Source organism: Narcine bancroftii, chromosome 5, assembly GCF_036971445.1.
Source record: "Narcine bancroftii isolate sNarBan1 chromosome 5, sNarBan1.hap1, whole genome shotgun sequence".
Classification (NCBI taxonomy): Eukaryota; Metazoa; Chordata; class Chondrichthyes; order Torpediniformes; family Narcinidae; genus Narcine; species Narcine bancroftii.
In genome coordinates, this window is record NC_091473.1 from 241153095 (window position 1) to 241177715 (window position 24621).

A 24621-nucleotide genomic window follows, 5' to 3' on the forward strand; every position below is an offset into this window, starting at 1 on the left:
CTGTTTAGTTCTTACTATTGCATTACCTACTGTAGTAGCAGACCTCCCAGCATAGTATGGAAAATGACATTACCTCGGTAAAGAATTCAAACCACAAAAACTCAAGAACATAAAACCACAAGAAGCAGGAGTAGGCCACACAGCCCATTAAGCCTGCTCCACCATTCAATGTGATCAGGGTTGATCTGATGATAGGCTCATTGCCACCTACCTGCCTTTTCCCCATGTCCCTTAATTCCCAAACTATGTAAAAATCTATCCAACAATATGAGATTGTGAATTAACAACAATATGATTAAACATTACTACTGCCTGCTTATTCCTGAGGGAAAATTCACAGGATCCTTGCACCCCTCAAAGTGGCCTTCTAGCCTAAAGGCGGTGGTCTTCTATAATAATTACTGTGTGTCTAAATTAAAACCTCTCCCTATCATAATTGAACTCGTTACCTCAAAGAGGCGAGGACATTCTAATTTTATCTTATTTAGTTCATTAGCCTAATAGAGATCAATTATCTTTACCTAAAGCTGAAAATTTCTGGATCCAAATATTGCAAATTTTGAAACTGCTATCTGAGGCTCTGTCCAGCTGGCAGTTAAAACTATCCAGGTGCACTCAGCCTTGATAACAACTAAGTAGGTGAAGGAACCACAGGTGTGCCATGTTTTCCCAGGCCTGACCCCAATTCAGATGGAATTTCTCATTGGTGTAGAAACATGTGCTCTATTACTTGAGCAGTCCATCACTAACTGCCCCCCCTAAACTCCCATTCCACCTGAAGCAATCCCTATGCCATAAGTTCTTTGTGATTAGTCAGGGATTGCTTCAGGTGGTCTGTGAGTGGGAAGGGAAGATTAAGAACCACTGCTCTCGACCCAATTGTAACTGAAATATTTTGCTTGAGAAAAATTGTCATTGGTCCATTTCCTTTGGAGTTATGAAACCGTGCACATAACGAGTCAATGAGGTACGATTCTTTCCACTCACCTACCACCTGAAGCAATCCCTGACTCATCACAGAGCATCCATGGCATAAGGATTGCTTCAGGTGGAATGGGAGTTTAAGGGGGGCAGTCTCAAAACCACTGGTACAGATGGGCATCCTGTGCTCATTGTCCTAATCTACCTTCTCAACATGGCTGAACATTTCCTCCTTCCTCAGCACTACCAGTAGAATAATCTCTAGACAGCAGCACTATCCTGTTCCATTGATACCTACAATTTCATTGAAACTGATGGACCAAACAGTCTCATCCAGGAATTGAAAAAGTTCATGTCCATATATTTGAATGCTAAGCATTATTATCCACTATTTCTTTGCTATACTATTATTATTAAAGTTAAGTCCTAATTTATTTGTTAAGGTACTTTAGACATGTTTCTAGGAAGTGTGAGGGATTCTCTCCCGAGATTTCAAGGGAAACTGCTGGCAGTACATTACTTCAAGATTCAATTTATTATAATAATAATCAAACCATATCATATTACATGAAATTTCATTTCTGCCTGCTGCAAGGCAGACAGATTCATCTCTGGAATTACCTAAGCGCCTCTTACAGTCAGAGAGAGAGAAGCAAAATAAGATTTCCCCCCCCCCACCTCCGAGTCACTGAGTGTCTATTAGATTCACCTCCTGCAGCCCCGCAGCCACAGAGTCCAGTCCAAACCATTGGCAATCCAAGCTTCAGGTTCAAACCTCCGACGTGGTCAGGAACCCTTCAACACCCTCGCACCTCCTCACCTAGTACCCCTCCAGCCAGTTCGAGCCAGTCTCCGGCCTAGCACGTCTCCCAAAAGCAGTCTCCAGCAGCCAAGCTTCCCTCGGTTCCTCGCCTCATGTCCCCAGCAGCCTGCTATGTGCTCTGGTCACTCAGTCGCACAGCCTCACTGGTCCGTCGCCGTGGTCACCATTTCTGCGGGTTGTCTCCTTCCCTTCTCCCTCTCAGACAGAGGGGGGGGGGTGATATTCCTGTCCTCTAGTGCCCTGCTCCAGACATCCACTTCCCCGGAGTTTGCAGTCCCTAGTGGCTTCTGCTGATTAGTAGGTGCCGCCATCTTGGGTGCAGACCTGTGGTCGCGGGATTCCAAATTTAAAAAACCCACCTTTGGCTCCCTTAGCAAAGCCTGCTCTGGGCCAACCGCAGTTGACTGGGCAGCTGGACCCCATGGGAGCACAGCATCTCTGCTCTCTTGCTCCCCATGGGTCCACACCAACAGTAGCACTGTCACTGCAATGGCTCCATCAGTGCTGCCAATATCCTATTATTCACACATGAGGAGACTTCAACTTATTATTCCCGTCTGTTGGTTACCTGGGTTGAGCAAGTCAGAAAAGCTCTTGTGGAACTGGCCAGGATAACAATCCAAAAACCTAGGCAACAGTTAAGGGAGTGGAACAACCCAACTGCTTGTCCCAATGCAACCACTATGCCCATGCCCAGGTATCCTTACTAAAGACCTTATACAACTAGTGGACACCAGAGGGAAGCCGACATTATTCTATGTTGCAAGAATAATGAGTGAAAAAGATGGTAAGCAGGGGATTGTGTTTCATATTACAATTGACTGTAACACACAACTACGCCATCTACTCATCAAGAAACTCGTGTAGATCTTGTGTTCATCTATTCGTTTTTCCCTCCAAATAAATTCAACTGGAGCAAGTTTCTTTCTGTATCTCAAATTTTTGGGTACTGATTTGAGAATTCTATGAGGCTGTGGTGTCCTATTTTGTATGTCATGTACCACATCACTGTACTCCATGTAGTATGGAAAACATTTTATCATTTGTCAGTTCACATGCCGTGCTAATGGATAACAAGCTCAGCCTATATCTTCGTATATGTGGACACAGGAATGCATCAACTCCTGGCTCAGCACAACTGTGTTATATAGCTTCACCACAAAGACTGCAAAGGTGTAATTAAGTCTGAGTAATGAATACATGGCCTAGTCATGACATCTACATCCTACAAATAAAATAAAAATGATAAAAAGGAGGAACAGTGGGAGATATCATTTGCGTATTTCACATCCCTTTCTTGTGTGATACTCTTAAAAGGTGCAGGTAAAAACTGTGGAAAAGAGCTCACGTGCAGGTGTTCATTTGAAAGTTTGGGTGGGTCCGAATCCCAAATTGTTTAGTTCTCACAGGCCATGCAATATCTATACACATACTTACTTACAAATATCCTCAGCAAGTCACATTTCTGATACTTTATTAATTGATTATTTGAACCTTGAGCAGCTGAGCCATTTAAGCAAAAGGACAGTCATTAAAAATTCTTAACATTTTTGCTCAATTATTTTCCATGAAAAATTTTGCCATTTGAAAGAAATTATGTACATAGATTGCTTTACCAGATGAAACAAACTACTGAAAGGAATGATTTGTCCATCAACAAGTCACAACTTGTTTTTTAATCTAATAGTTGTGACATTAGAATGAGTAATCTTATCCATCAAACCACCAATGCAAAAAACTCTGAGAACTAATTAATACAACAGGAATGATGCTTCTCTTAAGAATGTACTGACAAAATTTGGGAATCATCTTACAATAGACATGGCCCCACAATTCATCAACTTATGATATGGAGAAAGAACAAGTGGGGCGTATTTTCAGTGCATCTCCAATGATCACTGAGAATGCAGAAGAAAACATTATCAAACATGTGTGAATAGGGTAGAGACCCCTTTTTCAAGAGAATCTAATGTAGAATTTTAACTTTGGGGCATTCCTCAAAGCATGCACACTTACAAGCCAGTCACATCTGAATCTCTAAACAAGTAGAACATTTGGAGGGATCAAAAGGAACAGAAAGTGCAGAGATTCATATCTGGATTTCTCAGGGATTAGGCCAGACTGGATTTTTTTAAATCTCTGGATTCTCAGGCAGTTAAATTGAAATTCAAAATTAAGGAGGAATAAAGAAGAGATGAACCAGTATATTTTGATGATTTATTCATTGATAAATGAAGCATGCTGTATTTGCTGAAGTTCGTTGCTCATAAAAAGACTTTGCTTTGGCAATAAGCGTTGGCCCAGAATTCCCATATCTTCTGATAGCTTTAACAAGAACCATTCATGCAACACTTTATCGAGATTTTCTAATTTTGACTGAGTAAACTTTTTATTTGTGTAATTTTATTGTAAGGCTCGGACGAGGCTGTGAATTCTAGAATTTTACTCTTCGCATTTTTTTTAAATAATCATAAATTGTAGAATTTCCAATATTGTATGTTTCCATTAGAATAGTATTGCTCATACCACGTTCTAGTTTCTCAATTATTTCAAGTTTGTCACTCAATTTCAACGTGTTCTTTCTCTTCACACCATGAAGCTTATCTACTTTAGGATCCATTATTATGGGTAGGTAAATACGTATGCTATATATGGTAAGTGGAAAGAGTAGGACCCAAAATTATAGCGTTGTCACAGTTTGATTGCTTGTTTCAAAATGATGCTTGTTGCCGCTGTGTATCTGTGGTGCTTACCCACGCACTAACACACGCAAGAGCTCACTAAATTTTAAAAGTTTGAGAATTGTGAGAACCAGATTCTCAGATGGTGTGGATTTCAAGCATTTGGAGTTTTGGACCTATTGTAGAAAATATTATTTCATATGTAAATACTTACATGCCAATTTAAACAAAAATAATTGGAAAAGTATGAAGAATAAGTATGTTGTCAAGCTGACAAAATTTCATCACCTTAAAAATAGCTGGCCACCAGCTAAAAATCTAACTATGGCCTCTTTGGTGTATGCTGCTCTAATGACAAGTCCAATACATTTTCTCACTTCTAAAATGTTACACACTGGTGGAAACAACAAAAACCACATACTAGATAAATGAAGCCTTTAAAAGAATGCTTTTGGAGAGACTTCAACTGAAGTGCTACATATACCAATCCAATATCTGAGCTACTTTAACATTTATCAGCTACCTTCCCCAATCGTTGGTCGAGCCATATTTCAAAACCACAACTTAATGTTTGTAAAACTACCTGCTGAAAGACCTTTTTCCCTTGTAGTTCTGTCTCTCCCCCTCCCCTTTTCCCCTCTTTCACAGAGCCAAAAATCAGTTCTCACCTTTCCTCTTATCATATCCAATTAACATCTTTTGGTTGTTGGTCTGGACTCCTCCCCTCCCATTCTTCCCCCTGAAACATTAGGGGGATTTAAGAGATCCCTCGACAGGCGTACGGGTGGAAGAGAAATAAAGGGTTACAGGGTATGGAGAGTTTAAAAAATTTTTTAAAAAGGAATATATGGGTCGGCACATCAAGGGGCAAAAGGCTTGTTCTGTGCTGTAACGTTCTTTGTTCATGTCAATTGTTAAAAGTTGAATATTTTTGTTCATTTTTTTTTTCAGTTGGATTTATGATCTTGCTCTGACTGTGTTTTTAACCAGTGAGGCAGCCTCTTATGTCCAGTCTTCACAAATACTTGGAACAAGTGGAAATCTTCCAGCCCCAACAGCCGAGTGATTCCAGCCATGGAGCCTGGGCTCAGCATCAAAACTAACAGGAGAGTTTTCAGGGCACCTGTACCATTGGCAAGTGAGGTTACTAGTTTCGACTTAAATCACTATTGTCTTCTGTGCTGTGAACTCAGTACAAATTGTCAACTACCATAGCTGTAATTGCTTCCAACAATATCTAACAGCAGCACAGTGCACTGACTAAATAAGTAACAAAAGGCACCAGTAAAGAAGAACATGACATAATTTAGCAACATAGATAAATTTATTATTCTGCGCCTGAAACATTTATTCTCAGATGGTGTGGATTTCAAGCATTTGGAGTTTTGGACCTATTGTAGAAAATATTATTTCATATGTTTCTGTGAAACTGCAAGGTTCAATGTAATTCAACTTGAAAGAATGAAAAATGGGCAGCCTGTATCTGGAACTGAATCCAGCCATTAACTTCAGCTCAGCACAAAACTGTGCAGTGTTAGTTTCTCCAATAAATTATGTTGGGGCTAAGTTTGCACTGCATATTTCCAGTTTGTAGTTCATTTCTCCATTTGTCATTGCAAGTATGAACTTCACACAAATTTTCAGAAAATACAGCTAATTACTATTGATCATTTAGATAGTATTGTACACTGGAAAACCATTCACACATTTTGAAATTTGCTTTTACATTATCCAACAACATTTTTTAAATCTTTCCTTTGGCAGTGCAGTTTGCACAGCAGTTAGTGCAATGCTATTATAACAGCACCAACAATTCAAATTCTTATCTGGTTCTGTCTGTATATTCTATCCAAGTCTGCGTGGGTGTCCTCCAGGTGCTCCAATTTGCTCCCACCCTTCTAAACGCATCAGAGTTATAGATTAACTGGGGTATTTGGGAAGTACAGGCTCCTGTGTTGAAAGGGTCTGTTACCGTGCTGTACGTCTAAAATTTTAATTTAACATTTCCTTTTGTAATTTGAATGAAGATAAGCTATTTGTTCTAAGTATTGTACATGTAAATTAATTCTGAACTTTTATCTGTTCACACAAAATGAAGATGAAGCAATAGCTGAAATCAACATGCATATTTGACCTCTGGATGAGGACACTATAAAGTTGAATTTCAGACGCCCAAGAAAATAATCTCCAGCTACAACCAGAATAACGATTGTCATAGCATAACATGGATCAATTTTATTGTGGACTCAGCATTAAAAATAAACTCCTGGAGAAATTTGAGCAGTAAAGTTGGTCTGGATAAAGATTGCCTGCTAACACTCTTGAGCTAGTGGGGGTGTGGCAAGATGGCGTAGAGGACAGACGTGCGATCCTTGAGCCCGCGCTGCCGTCGGGTGGGCTGGGGACACGCAGAGTGGCGTCGGAAGATGCACCTGCGCAGTCCCTGGCCTTACCGGGCATGCGCGGTGTCTCAAGGGTTCGGGAGTTGTTGGATTGGGTGTGGGCCGTGGGGGGGGCCCGAGCGGCGACGTCCCGACGTCGGGCGTTCAAACCCGCAGCCGCACCGGAAAGGGACCGATGACATTTGAAGAGGAATAAGACTTACCTTTACGGGGCAACACGCAGGAACAACTGGAAGTGGAATCTAGAGAAGGTAGGCCTCAAAAAGAGGCACTGGAATCTGGAATGGAGTCTGTGTGTGCTGTTTTGGAAGGGATTGCTTATCAAATGGATAATATGTTTAAACAAATGACTCGTGGATTTTTAGAAGTAACAACTAAAATGAATACTAATGTCTGAAGATATGACTGCAGTTAAGAGTAATGTCAATAAGTATATCAAATCAGTGGATACAGTACAGTAATTTTTTTTAAATTGAAACAGTTTTTCTTGAATGTAAAAGTCAAGTTGAACATAATAGGTAAAAATGGAGAAAGTGGAAGCTTCTTTTGTGGATTGGGGAATTCAGAAGAAAGAATTATTGAAGAGGATTGATTCATTGGAAAATCAAAGTCGGAAAAATAATGTGAAGATTGTGGGTCTTCCAGAAGATATTGAAGGTTCTGATCCAATAAAATTTTTGAAGAAATGGATTCCTGAGATGTTTTTTTCGGAAGGCCTAGAGTTGGACCGGGCACATAGAGCGTTATGGAGGATACCGCTTCCAGGACAACCACCGCGGGCAGTTTTAATTTGTTGTCTGAAATATCAGGACAGAGAGATGATACTACGGCTGGCGGGACAGACGGCGACAAAGTCAAACTCGAATGATGACTCAAAATAATAGAGTATTTTTCGACGCAGATTTGAGTCAGGAGATTATTAGGCGGCGTCGGGAATTTAATTCGGCTAAAGCAGTACTGTGGCAAAAGGGTTACAAATTTGCTTTTCATTACCCTGCAGTGTTAAAAGTCTTTTATGGTAATTTTAAATCTCAATTTTTTGAAAATGATCATGATGCTCTAATTTTTGCTAATTCGCTACCGACGAAATGGTCAATCCTCGCCGCCGTCGCCTAAAAGGAAGGTAAATGGGAATGGAAAGACTGGGAAGAATGGAAAGAAAGATGTGTTAACTCAAAGCCTTATTGACATTGAAGACCCAGAACAATAATTGGGATTGGAGTCAGTGGGTGGAATATGTTTACTGTATTTGATTGTGTTGATGTGAATAGTGTATTTCTGACTGGGGGGGGTGGGTGGGGAGGTGGATGGCACTGAAATCTTTGATAGTCATCCACCACTAGTGGGGTTTACCACAACCAGTTTTTTAGGGCGTTACTACTTTTGGGTAGTTTTTCTTTTTTTTGGGGGGGGATAAATAAATTTTTAAAAATCTTTTTTTTAGATATTTAAGGGTAGATCGTGACTTTAAGATATTATGAGGAGAGCAATATTTTGTAGTGAGTGATTGTATTGTTAATTTGTAGGGATGTCCAATTTGAAATTTGCAACTTTTAATGTTCAGGGGTTAAATAACCTGATTAAGCGAAAACGAGTTTTGGCTTATAGTATGAAAATTGACATTGCTTTTTTGCAGGAAACACATTTGACCGAAAGAGAGCATCTCAAATTGAAGAGAGATTGGGTTGGACATGTTTTCCTCTTCATTTAATTCTAAGAGCTAGTCTTAGAGAGGACAATAAATTTTATAATGAAACATGAAGGAGGGATGTCTGAGCTTTGTTTTTATGAAGCTGTTTATTGTTAATTGCAGGAGATAATAAGCAAACCTGAAATAAATGTTCATATTCACTTGTATGTATCTGAGATTTGAGATACTTCATGGATGTAGAATCCTCATGAGTGAATTTGGCACTATTAAATTTAAAAAAAAACTATTCCCAAGAACAAATATTATTTGGAGCACTTGGACCTCTTCCAATTTCTGAAGTGAAAGGAGGATAGTGTTGAATATCTGAAGCACCCTAATTCTGAAAGTGCTTTAAATTAATTGAGTGAATCCATTCCCAGGCTCCCCCAATAGTTTTGAAACCAACACATCATTATCTTCACTAATCTATCCCTCCTATCATGTATTAAAATCCTACCTCTACTTTCGCTGAGGTCTGAAAATTAAAACTCATTTGGGCTAGATTTAAATTGGATTCACACAATCAGGGTGGGTGTACTCAATAAAATTGAGCCACAACATTTAAGATACTCATTTCCAATAGTGTGATAAGTGAAAACATGGCCCTCTCCAGATTTATGGAAAAAGTGCATTCAAGTTTATGTTCCCCCGCCCCGCCACCAAGTAATTTTAGTCTTCAAGGCCATGAGGTTATCATTTTCAAAGCCATTTCAAATGACAGTTTAAAATGTAATGTTATGATTCACAATGGTTGGCGAGGTCTCTGAGGGCAAATACATGGACACTCAGGGAGTCTGAAGGGACTCTCTTTTGCTTCTTTTTCTCTTACTGCAAGGGTTACCAGGCAACAGTAATGGCAGCTGTTTGCCTGACTTACAGTAGGCAAATCTCATGTTCTGTACATGACAATAAAAAAATCTTGAATTTTATGGATTGCATTAAAAAAAACCTGTGAACATCCCCTTTCGCTGCGAATTCTTTGTCTCTGATACTTGCAATGTTCCCCTCAAAATTGATCAGAGAGGAGAGCATTTCTGTTCCTTTCACCTACCCTTCTTCCTCCTCTACTGTTTTAGCTGCAATAGTTGCAGCACAATGGTTAACATTTTGAAATTACCATGCATACAGTGATATTAATTTATCAATATGCAAAGGAAAAGGATTGCAGGCTCATGGTCCAGGAATTCTCCAGGATTTGCCAGGAAGATGTGAGGATATCTAAGAAGATGCAGTTTGAGACAAAGGGCATTACTGAAACATCAAAAGTCACTGTAAGGAAATTTTGAATTCATTCTGCCCACTTAATAACTCGCGCTGAATCCCACTCAATTTTCATGCAAATACATAATTGATCCCTACAATCATCAAGTCATAAAGTCAAAAAGCAAGGAAGTAGCCCGTTCAGCCCACCATACATCAACTAATGTTAATTCTATTTTCCAACCTTTGGTGCACAGCCTTCTGAGCTTTGGTACTCATCAAGTCACTTCTTAAAAGCAGTGATCGCTTCTTCCTCCACGCTCTCCATATAACCATTTACGGAGTGGAAACAGGCCACATCGGCCTTTCGAGTCCACACCGGTTCACTAGAACAACTCCACTAGCTCAAATCTCCTGCTCACCGCCAATAACCCTCCAACCCCTTCACCTCCGTGTACACATCCAACCTGCTCTTAAATAACAGAAAGAACCCTAACACAACTATCTCATTTCGGAAGTTCATTCCATTCTGCCACCACTTGCTGAGTGAAAAAGCCACCTCTAATATTTCTCCTAAAGTGTTGCTCCCTTACCCTTAACTCATGGCCTCTATGTTCACACAATGTATTCTTGGTACTCACCACACTCTAAATGAAAGAGATTCCCTTCAAATCCCCTCCAACCCTCTTGCCCTTTACCCTAAATTTATGTTGTGCAGTTTAATCTCTCTCTGATATGGAGGAAAGCTTCCTTCAATTTACCCTTTATTTATGTTCCTTATCATTTTAAATACCTCCATCATGTCCCCTCTTAACCTCCTGTCCTCCAGTGAAAATTGACCTAGCCGTTCCAGCAATATCTGAATTTTAAAATTACATTCACAACCCTCCGACTCTCTTTCAAGTCTCCTGCAGGTTTACAAGCACCGCACAATTTCTTTGCTGCTGGAATTCTAGCACATTCCCAATTTCCTTTATTCTGCCTTTGGCAGCCACACTCTTTGTTGTGTTGAAATTCTACCCTCCCTCCTCCCACAATCCTCATTTCTTATCTCTCTCTCTCAATCTTCCCTACCAGGAGAATGCAACAGGAACACCATTAGAGTCACAAGTCCCTTTCACACTTGCCATTCAGTGTCCTGGGATAGGAATGGGGTTAGGGTTAGGGTTTCACATTTGACCTCTCTTAACTAGGACCCTGAATGCTTTCACACTCACAAGGAGCTGTCCATCCCGGGGTTAGGACTGTTCTACTTTCTACTGGTGATGTCATGATGCATCAAGTGATGGTGGACCTGCCCTAAATCCTGATCAATGTATTACAATCTGATCTTTGAACAAAATTAATCATGCTTAATTATAATATAATTAAGCTTTATGTACAGCACAGTATGAGCCCTTCAGCTCCTGTTTTGGAGTGCCGATCATAATAAACCTTTATAAAGGGACCGTGGGTAATAATTAGCAGTAGTGGACAATTTTTAAACAGGGTGGGGAAGTTGGTAGCACTATAGCACTCAATTTATATAGCATGGGAAAGTATGTAGCGCTATAATACCCAATTTAAATAACATGGGAAAGTTTGTGGTGCCATCGCGGACAATTTATAAATACCATGGAAAAAAAGTGATGGTGGACCTGCACTCCCAGAATTCCATCCAGCAGAGAAAGGGCTGTGTGCCCGGCTGCATGCACGGAGCATTCATGGAAGGGTTTCTCTGCTGCATGGCATTCTGGGAAGTCAGGTCTACATTGCTTTTTCCCATGGTCTTTATAAATTGTGCGCTATAGCATTACCAATTTTCACACGCTACTTAAAAATTGTCCACTCTTGCTATTTATTTCCCCCCCCTCTCTCTCTCTCTCTCTCCCACTGAGACATTCCCATGGCAAAGATTATACCATTTTAATATTTTCTTCCTTCATGTTCCTGTACTCACGCAAAAACTTGGGTCATTTCAATCCCAAAATGCCATTACCTGTTTCACAGTTGCTTGATTGCAACACCAGCATCTGCAGAGGCTGGAGATTGTACAACGGTCGAGGTGATGAGATGATGTCTTCTGATGCTGGCATTGAGAAGATTTTCCTTTCACACTTGGTTCTCAACCTTTTCCTTTCCACTCACGTACCACTTTAATTATTCGCTATGCCATAGGCACTCTGTTATTAGTAACTGGTTGCTTAAGGTGTTATGTAGGTGGAAAGAAAAAGTTTGAAAACCACTGTTTTAATCGTACCTCATTGACTCATTATGTGCATGGTTTCAGAACTCCAAAGGAAATGGCCCAATGACAATTTTTCTCAAGCAAAATATTTCAGTCACAATTGGGTCTAGACTATCTCTTGGTGCCTGCCACATTGACCACCGCCAGTGGGCTGATATCGCCTCAAACCGTGCATCTTGGCGCCTCACAGTTCGGCGGGCAGCAACCTCCTTTGAAGAAGACCGCAAAGCCCATCTCACTGACAAAAGACAAAGGAGGGAAAACCCAACACCCAACCCCAACCCACCAATTTTCCCTTGCAACCGCTGCAACCGTGTCTGCCTGTCCCGCATCAGACTTGTCAGCCACAAACGAGCCTGCAGCTGACATGGACATTACCCCTCCATAAATCTTCGTCCGTGAAGCCAAGCCAAAGAAAAAAATGCCATAGGCGTTCTGTGATTAGTAACTGGTTGCTTAAAGTGTTATGTAGGTGGAACAAAAAAGTTTGAAAACCACTGTTTTAATCTTACCTCATTGACTCATGAGCACTCATTATGTGCACGGTTTCAGAACTCCAAAGGAAATGCCCAATGACAATTTTTCTCAAGCAAAATATTTCAGTCACAATTGGGTCTAGAGGAGTGATTCTCAACCTTCCATTCCCACTCACATACCACCTTAAGCAATCCCTTACTAATCACAGAGCGAGTACTGATGGCATAGGGATTACCTAAAGTGGTATATGAGTGGAAAGAAAAAGGTTGAGAACCACTGCACTAGATACTTAAAAGGCCGATTAGCGGTTAATTCCTGGGATCACTTGCAAGTGTGAAAGGGGCGAAAGAAACATTAGCTGTAGAGTCTCCTTCAAATCACATTCCCTTTGACACATATTACAAGCTCCTGTTTTATTTAGTGAGTGTCACTTTAAGGGTTGGTGCAAGCTGAAAACATTCAGTTTTCACAACATTTACAGACTGCATGGCACCATCAGGTCCAAACTATAAACAAGGTTGATTCTCTCAACTAAGACCAAGAACAATGGTTGTTTATTCAGGAAAAAATAGATGGTGAGAGAGGGTCATGTGATTATGAGTCATGTGATTGGGACAATTAAAGCAACAGAATTCTGCATCGATCAGCCAGCCATCCGATAAACATGAGGTACAATGACTCTGTGAAATGGACAATTCTGCTGATTCTCCTTGTCAGGGGAAGTATTGACCCATATCTGGGTAAAGGAAGCATGAGAATTGCCTCATTGTATCGTGACCATTGCGACGGTCATTTAGTCTGACCTTTTCCTGGGTTTTGGAAGCAGCATGGAGGTCACTTGTTTTGTTTCCCCTTTGCAAGGAAGAGGGGAGTTAAGACAATCAGTCCTATAAAAGGACATTTCTCTGAAAATAACTAGTCAAGAATTCAGCAGTCTGATCACTCAATCTCTCACCTCCTTTGTAATTATTTCTGAGCATCAGGTTAAAAGTCAGATTCAACACAGGATTTCTAAGACTGAACTTTGGGAATGACTTTCCAGAATTGTGCCTAAGCTGTAATGGTTTGGGTAACACACACACACACACTTAGTTGGGGTAGATTTAAGTAAGATGTTATATTATTAGTAATTATTAATAAATATTGGTTTAAAAATAACACTATCTTGGTGAATTTCTACTATTGCTGGTCTGTGACAAAATACACAAGATCCTGCAAATCTTTTCCCAACAACTCAGTAGCAATGTATGCGCCAGATGGACAGCAGCTGTTTAAGGTGCAGCTCACAGCCAGCAATTCTCACCATGCATTTTTAAAAATATAATTGGAGATATAGTAGGGTGATTCTTTACATTGGCATTTGCATTTCCAACGATAGCTTACCCATACTGTATGAAATAAGTCACAGGAAAGCAGAAATCTCATTTTTGTTTTATCCATGGATGTCACTGCAACTGGGAGTTAAACCTCCACACACCTTTGTTATCCAGTGTTCCATTTTAAATATGCATTGGTTTTCCCAGAAACCAAGAGGAACTAAATAGATTTAACAATTTAACTGGGAAAAAAACTAGTGCACCTGTTACTTAATATGCAAAGCAATCTGGAGCACTGCCAAACAACTTTTTTTCTTTACTTGCATTTAAAGGCAAAATTTGGAATATTTTGTTGGGCATTTTATCCTTTTTTAAATTAAACTCACATTTTAAATGTTAACCGAAATTGAGAAAATATATCCTTTAACCATCAACATTTAAAAAAGCAAAGGAAACACATATCAACAGCTTTCATGCAAAGTAGCTCATTGAACAAAATGTTAAATTTGCATGATTGAACAAAATGTATTGTCAAGCAAATTAAGAGATAATGTGCATGAGCAAAAGCTGGGTCAAAGGGATGAGTTTTGAGAATCATCTTTAAAACAAAAGGAAAAAGGACAAGAGGTTTGGAGGTAGGAACTCCAGAGCTCACTGTGTTTGGCAGCTGAAGGCAAGTGGGAAGTTGATTAGCTTTAAGGATTCTCACAGCACAGAGACGTGGGTGAACAGGATTTGGTGCAGGACAAGGGCGTTTTGGATGACTTCAAGTTTACACAAGACAGAATGAGAGTTGCTTGGCAGAAATATTGCTGGTTTAGATAGCTGTGGAGGAAATAAAACCAAGGGTGAGAATTTCAACAACAATTAAGCAGTTTCTGGCGTGGAATCGAAAAGCAATCTCTTTAAATATCGCTCATGCATAACTTTCATCTACCAAGAGGAGGTCATAAATTAATATTCTAAGGGATGGTCCTTAAGGAATAGTTTAATTTGTTGGTCGTTCAAGTATCACTGTTCATAAACTTATATTTGGCATCGTTTTGTTTTGACTCGTGCTTTTAAAAATATGAATTGCATTTTCTGCAACTGCATTTGACGTTTCTACAATAGGGTCATTTCAAGCTTAAAACACCTGCAATCCTTCAGCAATATTCCGTACACCATCTGTTGGTTTACAACCACCCTGTCGTGTTCCCTAATTTATGACGGCTTCAATATGTGTCAGCTGGAACCTTCATTTAACCTTTCTGCACCTTCAGGTACAGAAATACGGAGGCGACACTACAAGATGCAAGCCATTTAGCCACAGAAACAGGACAGGCAGATGACAATTTTCCATTAAGTATTGAACCTTCTGGTTTTCTTTCTCTCTCCCTACCCCACCACCCCTACCCCACCACCCCTACCCCACCACCCCTACCCCACCACCCCTACCCCACCACCCCTACCCCACCACCCCTACCCCACCACCCCTACCCCACCACCCCTACCCCACCACCCCTACCCCACCACCCCTACCCCACCACCCCTACCCCACCACCCCTACCCCACCACCCCTACCCCACCACCCCTACCCCACCACCCCTACCCCACCACCCCTACCCCACCACCCCTACCCCACCACCCCTACCCCACCACCCCTACCCCACCACCCCTACCCCACCACCCCTACCCCACCACCCCTACCCCACCACCCCTACCCCACCACCCCTACCCCACCACCCCTACCCCACCACCCCTACCCCACCACCCCTACCCCACCACCCCTACCCCACCACCCCTACCCCACCACCCCTACCCCACCACCCCTACCCCACCACCCCTACCCCACCACCCCTACCCCACCACCCCTACCCCACCACCCCTACCCCACCACCCCTACCCCACCACCCCTACCCCACCACCCCTACCCCACCACCCCTACCCCACCACCCCTACCCCACCACCCCTACCCCACCACCCCTACCCCACCACCCCTACCCCACCACCCCTACCCCACCACCCCTACCCCACCACCCCTACCCCACCACCCCTACCCCACCACCCCTACCCCACCACCCCTACCCCACCACCCCTACCCCACCACCCCTACCCCACCACCCCTACCCCACCACCCCTACCCCACCACCCCTACCCCACCACCCCTACCCCACCACCCCTACCCCACCACCCCTACCCCACCACCCCTACCCCACCACCCCTACCCCACCACCCCTACCCCACCACCCCTACCCCACCACCCCTACCCCACCACCCCTACCCCACCACCCCTACCCCACCACCCCTACCCCCCTCTTGCAAAGAACGATTTCAAATCACACTTTTGTGGATTGGCAGGTAACCTAAAGAAGGCAACTTTGTTTTGTAACAAACACCTTCGAGAAATGACTTTCGGCCACGGGGCAGGAATGGCAAACAGCCACGCACTGGTGAGATCCGGCCTTGTACTATCAAGGTGGGCAAGCGAACAGGTTCGAGTCATGGCTGATCGTTAAAATTAAACCTGCCATATGGGGAAACCCTGCCCAAGGAAAATGCCGCCTCGAAAATATCTGTAACCTTCTAGGAAAATATGTTGCAGTTTGCTCGTCTTCACAAATTGATACATATGCAGACTAAGAAATGATTCATTCTGGGAATAACTATTTAACTTCCAGGAAGAGGTGCAACGTTACGAAGCTGTAGGATATCAAGGTCAGAGGGTCCAAAACACTTTACCTCTTTGCAAAGTGGGAGATTATTGTCCCCCGTGGTCATCGTGGATCGGAAACCTGTTGCGAGCAGTAGCACAGGGAAGAGCAAACGAGGAGGCGAGCTGTTACCATTCATGATGGTGTGACCAGCAGAAAAAGCTGGGGAAAGGTCGCCTCTCCCTGTTATCGTCCGTCCTTTCAGCTTTGCACCGAGGTGGTCTTCCCGGCCAGTTTGCGGAGTCTGTGGCGACCGAGCTCGCAAAGTGACAGGTACCGCCGGATCAGAGCGACCGTCTTCCCCAGACGCCCATTCCAAAATGTGCAGTCAACCTGTGCAATAAGCTTGCGACGCCTTCCTCCGGTGTGAAATATTGCTGCATTCCAGCATTTCCAGGTGTGTGCAAGGGAGGAACAACAAGGAGCTGAAGAATTCGACATTCTGGACTTTAAATAATTCACATTCCACGCAATCGATTTAAACCGTCCACTTCTGAAATTCTATTTCAATTCCAAACAAGTAGAAAACTAAACAACCGCTGGCTCTCTAGTTACAGAACATTGTGGAGATCTGTATTGACAGGGGGAAAAAAAATAAAACCGAGTCGAATAAATCTCACTGCATTTTTAAAAAAAGTTGGACCAGGATCACTGAGCAGAGCAGCATTTATTGCCCATCCTTATTTGCCCCTGAATCTAAATACTTACTAATATGGAAATTAATCGTCAGCCTCATCTCTGTGGAAATGAGGATCAGACATATGCCCTCCATAAGACTAAGACATTTTTTAATTTATTTGCCCCTGTTCTCCACAATTTTCAATCTGTAATCAAATAATACACATGCGATTAAAGTGCACATTCCATATTTTATTAGAGGTTATTTGTGTACGTTTTGGTTTGACCATGTACAAATTACAGCACTTTTTAAACATAGTCTCCCCACTTCAGGGCACCATAAGGTTTGGGACACAGCAATGGTTCGTGTTTTAAAGACATGTTTAGTATTTTGTGGCATCTGCCTTGCTTGCTATGACCGCTTGAAGTCTGTGATTCAATAGGCATCACCAGATGCTGAGCATCTTCTCTGGGAAGTCGCTGTCAAGTCTCGACTGCAGCCATCTTCCGCTCCGGCTTGTTTTGGGGGCTTGTCCCCTGAAGTTTTCTCTTCAGCATCTGGAAGCTCGGATTTAGATCGGGTGACTGACTTGGCTATTCAAGAATTTTCCAGTTTTTAGCTTTGAAAAACTCTTGCTTTGGCTCACCATGTCAAGGCTGACCTATCCATATTGATCCCATTTACTTTGGCCCATAGCCTATTATGTCTTGCCAACTCAAGTGGTAGTTTCATGCTTCTTAAATGTTATAAGAACACCCACCTCCTTCACTTTTTTCAGGTAATAAAATCCAGATTGAAATCACCCCCCTGAGTGAAAATCATCTTTCTCAGATGCCCTGTTACTCCTCACCTTAAACCTTTGCCCTCAGGGGGTTATACACCGCTACAATGCGATGTTTCTTTCTTTCTTAAATATTTTTTATTGATGTTTTACAAAAGAAAACAATGGAACAGTACAATTATACAATGTGCTACAAGATTCGGAGAAAAAAATGCAAAAGATTATACAATATTCTCATAATAAGGAAATCCAAAGCACAATCATGAGAATAAAATAAGATTTAACAACAAAATAAAATCCAAAAGGAAAAATTTCAAAACCCCTTCCTCTCAGCAAGGTTGAAAGATGTCATGTGTGAATCAAGTGACACCAACTTGGAGAGGGACAACAGAGTGCCAAAATTCCAGAACAACATTAAACCTTAAGATGACGATAAATGGGCCCCATCATGCCTTTTGGAACTTAACATTTGAATCCTTGAGAGCATATCTAATTTTTCTTCCTATTTATCTCATCATTGCCTCACATTACTTGTACATCTGTATCCTATCTCCTCAGTCGCCTCTGCAGAGGAAACATGCTTCAGTCTTCACTCAGAGGAGAAACATACTATTTCAAGCATCTTCCTCGGAACCTTTATTGGCTTTGGGTGAAGAGTTCAAAGGCAGACACAACAAAATGAAATCATGCATTCACTAAATCATATGTTAAAAATCTAATATTAGTGAAATTGCTTTTGCTCTGTACTAACTATCACTCTCTAAGTCTGCACACTGGACTGCGTTTTATTTGCTCTAAGGGTAGACTAGTTGAACTGCTCCCAAAGCAAACCTTCTCACTGCACCTCGGTACACGAGACAATGAACTTGACCTTGGAAGGTGAAAGCGATCACTGGATTAATCTCTAAAAACTCATCTGACTCATTAACGGCCTTTGCTGTTTGTCTCCTTACTTGGTCTGGTCTATTTGTAACTCCAGATCCATAGCAATGTGGTCGACTTTTAATTATACCCTTTAATGGATGAACAAGCTGCTCTGTTCTACTTTCAGCTGATGGACTGTAGAGATTTAATGAGATGGCACCAAATCCTCCAAAGGCAGCTGGACATGGGAAATGCATACTAATATTGCTCGTGATACCTACACCTTGACATTAAAATATTAAAAAATATCAAACTAAATGTTAATGCCGGTCAATAAGCACAAAATACATCAATAAATAGTAGTAAAAACACAGAAATACTGGAGGAACACAACAGGTCTAGCAGCATCCATAGGAGGCAAAGTTTTGGGCCTGAGCCCTTCTTCAAGGTATAGTTATTTGAGACAAGCCTTGATGTTTATAGGTTATTCGTGGTGTAAGTCGGAGGTCAATCAGTGGAGAACAATGAAACAGAAAACCCTAGAGATGACAAACGCATGAATCAATAGATCAATCAATCGTTATTATTCTGAAGCTGCAAGCGTTCTGTTCATACTGGAACGAGTATAACACGTTAAATTCTCATCACAAAGATGGCGGCGCGTGTTTATTGTGAGAGTCAGTGTCTCACGAGACTTTGGAAAATACCTGCATGTACTTCTTCAATTCGGCTCTGTGAATTACATCGACAGCAGACAGTCACTTTTGGACATTTATTAGCATTGTTGTAATGCAGGTTTGGATTATTCATTCAATTTCAACCAAATACCTCCAGAGTTAGTACCACAGGTACCTATTCAACTCACCCTGACCTGAAGGATCCAGCGTCGAGCCCATAAGCAAAGACAGGGGAAGTATGGAGGATTGCATGCTCGGCTAATACTAAATCCACTCTGGTCAGCGTTACCTAGCATTTTTCTTGCCAATGTATGGTCTTTGACGAACAAGCTGGACGCACTAAGGATTTGGACCCTCACACAAAGAAGACTTATGGATTGCAAAGTTATGTTTTTAAAGGAAACACGGCTAAACAGCGATGTCCCAAACAATGTGGTGGAACTGGAAGGGTGAACAGTCTTCAGGGCTGACAGAGCAGCAGTAGCGACGGGTAAAAGTAGAGAGGTAGTTTATTCATCTTTGTGAATTGATCAAGGGACACTAACTCTACCATTGCTGATACTTTTATTGCTCTGTGGATCTAGGATACCTGATTATTAAGTGTTGACCTTTTTAATCAACCATGAGAGTGAACACGTATCAATGCTGTTGGAGTTTATATACAACCAGACACTAATGCTAAAGTTGCCATGAAAGCCCTCAGTGCAGCTATCAGGATGCAGCAGGCTTTGTGCGTGTTTCTACTGGGACACCTCGTATCACCCCGCATCACCTCGCATTACCGCGAATTTTTGTCCCCCGCATCACTGCGTATTTTACGACTACCTGAACTGTTTCTACTGAGAGATAAATATGCGGTGATGCGGGGTGATGTGGGGCGATGCGAGGTGATGCGAGGTGACCAGGAAGTCGTGTATTTTAAGGTCACATATCAGGTCGTTTTGTTTTCCCTTCCAAAATGCCCTTCACCATCATTTCCTGCCATTTTGTGATCAAGAATCGCTGAAGATCAAATGTCCAGTTGATACTGTTCGACATATTCCAACGAAGAAACGAAAAAGTTATTATAACGACAGACAAGCTTGATATTTGTCCAGGGAAATTACTCCAATTTAACAATACACAAAGGAACAGCGGAGGTGATATGAACGCAGTATAGCTAGCTAGTAGGTAGCTTGCGCAGTATATATTCTTTCTGTCTTTGGCTTGGCTTCGCGAACAAAGATTTATGGAGGGGTATGTCCACGTCTGCTGCAGGCTCGTTGGTGACTGACAAGTCCGATGCGGGACAGGCAGGCAAGGTTGCAGCGGTTGCAAGGGAAAATTGGTTGCTTGGGGTTGGGTGTTGGGTTTTTCCTCCTTTGTCTTTTGTCAGTGAGGTGGGCTCTGCGGTCTTCTTCAAAGGAGGTTGCTGCCCGCAGAACTGTGAGGCGCCAAGATGCATGGTTGGAGGCGATATCAGCCCACTGGCGGTGGTCAATGTGGCAGGCACCAAGAGATTTCTTTAAGCAGTCCTTGTACCTCTTCTTTGGTGCATCTCTGTCTCGGTGGCCAGTGGAGAGCTCGCCATAGAACACGATCTTGGGAAGGTGATGGTCCTCCATTCTGGAGACGTAATCCACCTAGCGCAGCTGGGTCTTCAGCAGCATGGATTCGATGCTTGCGGACTCTGCCAGCTCGAGTACTTCGATGTTGGTGATGAAGTCATTCCAATTAATGTTGAGGATCGAGCGGAGACAGCGCTGATGGAAGTGTTCTAGGAGCTGTAGGTGATGCTGGTAGAGGACCCTTGATTCGGAGCGGAACAGGAGCGTGGTTATGACAACGGCTCTGTACATGCTGATCTTTGTGTGTTTCTTCAGGTGGTTGTTTTTCCAGACTCTTTTGTGTAGTCTTCCAAAGGCGCTATTTGCCTTGGCGAGTCTGTTCTCTATCTCTTTGTCAATCCTTGCATCAGATGAAATGGTGCAGCCGAGGTAGGTAAACTGGTTGACCATTTTGAGTTCAGTGTGCCCGATGGAGATGTGGGGTGGGCTGGTGGTCATGGTGGGGAGTTGGCTGATGGAGGACCTCAGTTTTCTTCAGGCTGACTTCCAGGCCAAACGTTTTGGCATTTTCCGCAAAACAGGACGTCATGCGCTGGAGAGCTGGCTCTGAATGGGCAACTAAAGCGGCATCGTCTGAAAAGAGTAGTTCACGGACAAGCAATAAGATAATGCGCTGTACCGGCGCGTGCATGCGATGATCAATTGAAAAGCGCGGGTGAAAAATCGAGACTTCCGGTACACCGCGAATTCTTTACTCGCTGTGTTTTTACTGAAAAATCGTCCCTCGCCTCACCGCGCATTGACCACCTCAAAAGGTGGACGACGGAGCACCTCGCATCACCGCGCATCAGCCACTACCCGATGTGTTTCTACTGAGGAAAAATTTGAGGTGTTACCTCGCATCACCACGCATTGCCCCGAATTTTCATTGCTCAGTAGAAACATGGCCTTTGTATCCAGATGGTGCCTTTATTGTGGCTGGTGACTTTAATCATTGCAATTTACGTATCGGGCATCCAAGATTTTACCAAAATGTATCATTCATTCATTCATTCAGAGGTGTCTAAGCCTACCCAGGTTTAAGGAAAGGAGGAAAGGGTTTGGAGATGAGATAAGGAAGAGTTTTTTTTTCACCCAGTGGTTGGAGTTTGGAATTCACTGTCTGGATGAGTGGGAAGTCATTATCGAGATAAGAAAGGCATAGGAGGCAATAGACCGAGTGCTGTAAAATAGGACGCGAATAGATGGTGCTTGATGGACAGTAATTATCAAGATAAGAAAGGCATAGCAGGCAATAGTAATTATCGAGATAAGAAAGACATAGGAGGCAATAGTAATTATCGTGATAGGAAAGACATAGGAGGCAATAGTAATTATCGAGATAAGAAAGACATAGGAGGCAATAGACCGAGTGCTGTAAAATAGGACGTGAATAGATGGTGCTTGATAGACAGTAATTATCAAGATAAGAAAGGCATAGCAGGCAATAGTAATTATCGAGATAAGAAAGACATAGGAGGAAATAGTAATTATCGAGATAGGAAAGACATAGGAGGCAATAGTAATTATCGAGATAGGAAAGACATAGGAGGCAATAGACCGAGTGCTGTAAAATAGGACGTGAATAGATGGTGCTTGATAGACAGTAATTATCAAGATAAGAAAGGCATAGCAGGCAATAGTAATTATCGAGATAAGAAAGACATAGGAGGCAATAGTAATTATCGAGATAGGAAAGACATAGGAGGCAATAGACCGAGTGCTGTAAAATAGGACGTGAATAGATGGTGCTTGATAGACAGTAATTATCAAGATAAGAAAGGCATAGCAGGCAGTAGTAATTATCGAGATAAGAAAGACATAGGAGGCAATAGTAATTATCGAGATAAGAAAGACATAGGAGGCAATAGTAATTATCGAGATAGGAAAGACATAGGAGGCAATAGTAATTATCGAGATAGGAAAGACATAGGAGGCAATAGACCGAGTGCTGTAAAATAGGACGTGAATAGATGGTGCTTGATAGACAGCAATTATCAAGATAAGAAAGGCATAGCAGGCAGTAGTAATTATCGAGATAAGAAAGACATAGGAGGCAATAGTAATTATCGAGATAAGAAAGACATAGGAGGCAATAGTAATTATCGAGATAGGAAAGACATAGGAGGCAATAGACCGAGTGCTGTAAAATAGGACGTGAATAGATGGTGCTTGATAGACAGTAATTATCAAGATAAGAAAGGCATAGCAGGCAATAGTAATTATCGAGATAAGAAAGACATAGGAGGCAATAGTAATTATCGAGATAGGAAAGACATAGGAGGCAATAGTAATTATCGAGATAGGATAGACATAGGAGGCAATAGACCGAGTGCTGTAAAATAGGACGTGAATAGATGGTGCTTGATAGACAGTAATTATCAAGATAAGAAAGGCATAGCAGGCAATAGTAATTATCGAGATAAGAAAGACATAGGAGGCAATAGTAATTATCGAGATAGGAAAGACATAGGAGGCAATAGTAATTATCGAGATAGGAAAGACATAGGAGGCAATAGACCGAGTGCTGTAAAATAGGACGTGAATAGATGGTGCTTGATAGACAGTAATTATCAAGATAAGAAAGGCATAGCAGGCAATAGTAATTATCGAGATAAGAAAGACATAGGAGGCAATAGTAATTATCGAGATAGGAAAGACATAGGAGGCAATAGTAATTATCGAGATAGGAAAGACATAGGAGGCAATAGACCGAGTGCTGTAAAATAGGACGTGAATAGATGGTGCTTGATAGACAGCAATTATCAAGATAAGAAAGGCATAGCAGGCAATAGTAATTATCGAGATAAGAAAGACATAGGAGGCAATAGTAATTATCGAGATAGGAAAGACATAGGAGGCAATAGACCGAGTGCTGTAAAATAGGACGTGAATAGATGGTGCTTGATAGACAGTAATTATCAAGATAAGAAAGGCATAGCAGGCAATAGTAATTATCGAGATAAGAAAGACATAGGAGGCAATAGTAATTATCGAGATAGGAAAGACATAGGAGGCAATAGACCGAGTGCTGTAAAATAGGACGTGAATAGATGGTGCTTGATAGACAGCAATTATCAAGATAAGAAAGGCATAGCAGGCAATAGTAATTATCGAGATAAGAAAGACATAGGAGGCAATAGTAATTATCGAGATAGGAAAGACATAGGAGGCAATAGTAATTATCGAGATAGGAAAGACATAGGAGGCAATAGACCGAGTGCTGTAAAATAGGACGTGAATAGATGGTGCTTGATAGACAGTAATTATCAAGATAAGAAAGGCATAGCAGGCAATAGTAATTATCGAGATAAGAAAGACATAGGAGGCAATAGTAATTATCGAGATAGGAAAGACATAGGAGGCAATAGACCGAGTGCTGTAAAATAGGACGTGAATAGATGGTGCTTGATAGACAGCAATTATCAAGATAAGAAAGGCATTGCAGGCAATAGTAATTATCGAGATAGGAAAGACATAGGAGGCAATAGTAATTATCGAGATAGGAAAGACATAGGAGGCAATAGACCGAGTGCTGTAAAATAGGACGTGAATAGATGGTGCTTGATAGACAGTAATTATCAAGATAAGAAAGGCATAGCAGGCAATAGTAATTATCGAGATAAGAAAGACATAGGAGGCAATAGTAATTATCGAGATAGGA

At 41.8% G+C, this 24621-nt stretch overlaps 1 protein-coding gene across 7 annotated transcripts in view; it reads right to left on the reverse strand.

Annotated features, from left to right (window-relative positions):
- The window catches only part of LOC138765094 (endosome/lysosome-associated apoptosis and autophagy regulator 1-like), a 110198-nt gene extending 93346 nt beyond the window's left edge, over nt 1-16852 (reverse strand). For 4 of the 7 annotated variants that reach the window (XR_011358472.1, XM_069941804.1, XM_069941802.1 and 1 more), the window contains exon 1: nt 16459-16851. Coding sequence is in view for 4 of the 7 variants with exons in the window: in XM_069941804.1 (XP_069797905.1) it covers nt 16459-16569 (111 nt within the window). In the remaining 3 variants the exon portion in view is untranslated. Of the gene's footprint in view, nt 1-14392; nt 14493-16458 lie in introns of those variants that run through there. The other 3 variants (XR_011358473.1, XM_069941807.1, XM_069941808.1) reach the window with 2 other exon arrangements.
- Nucleotides 16853-24621: the final 7769 nt, after the last annotated feature.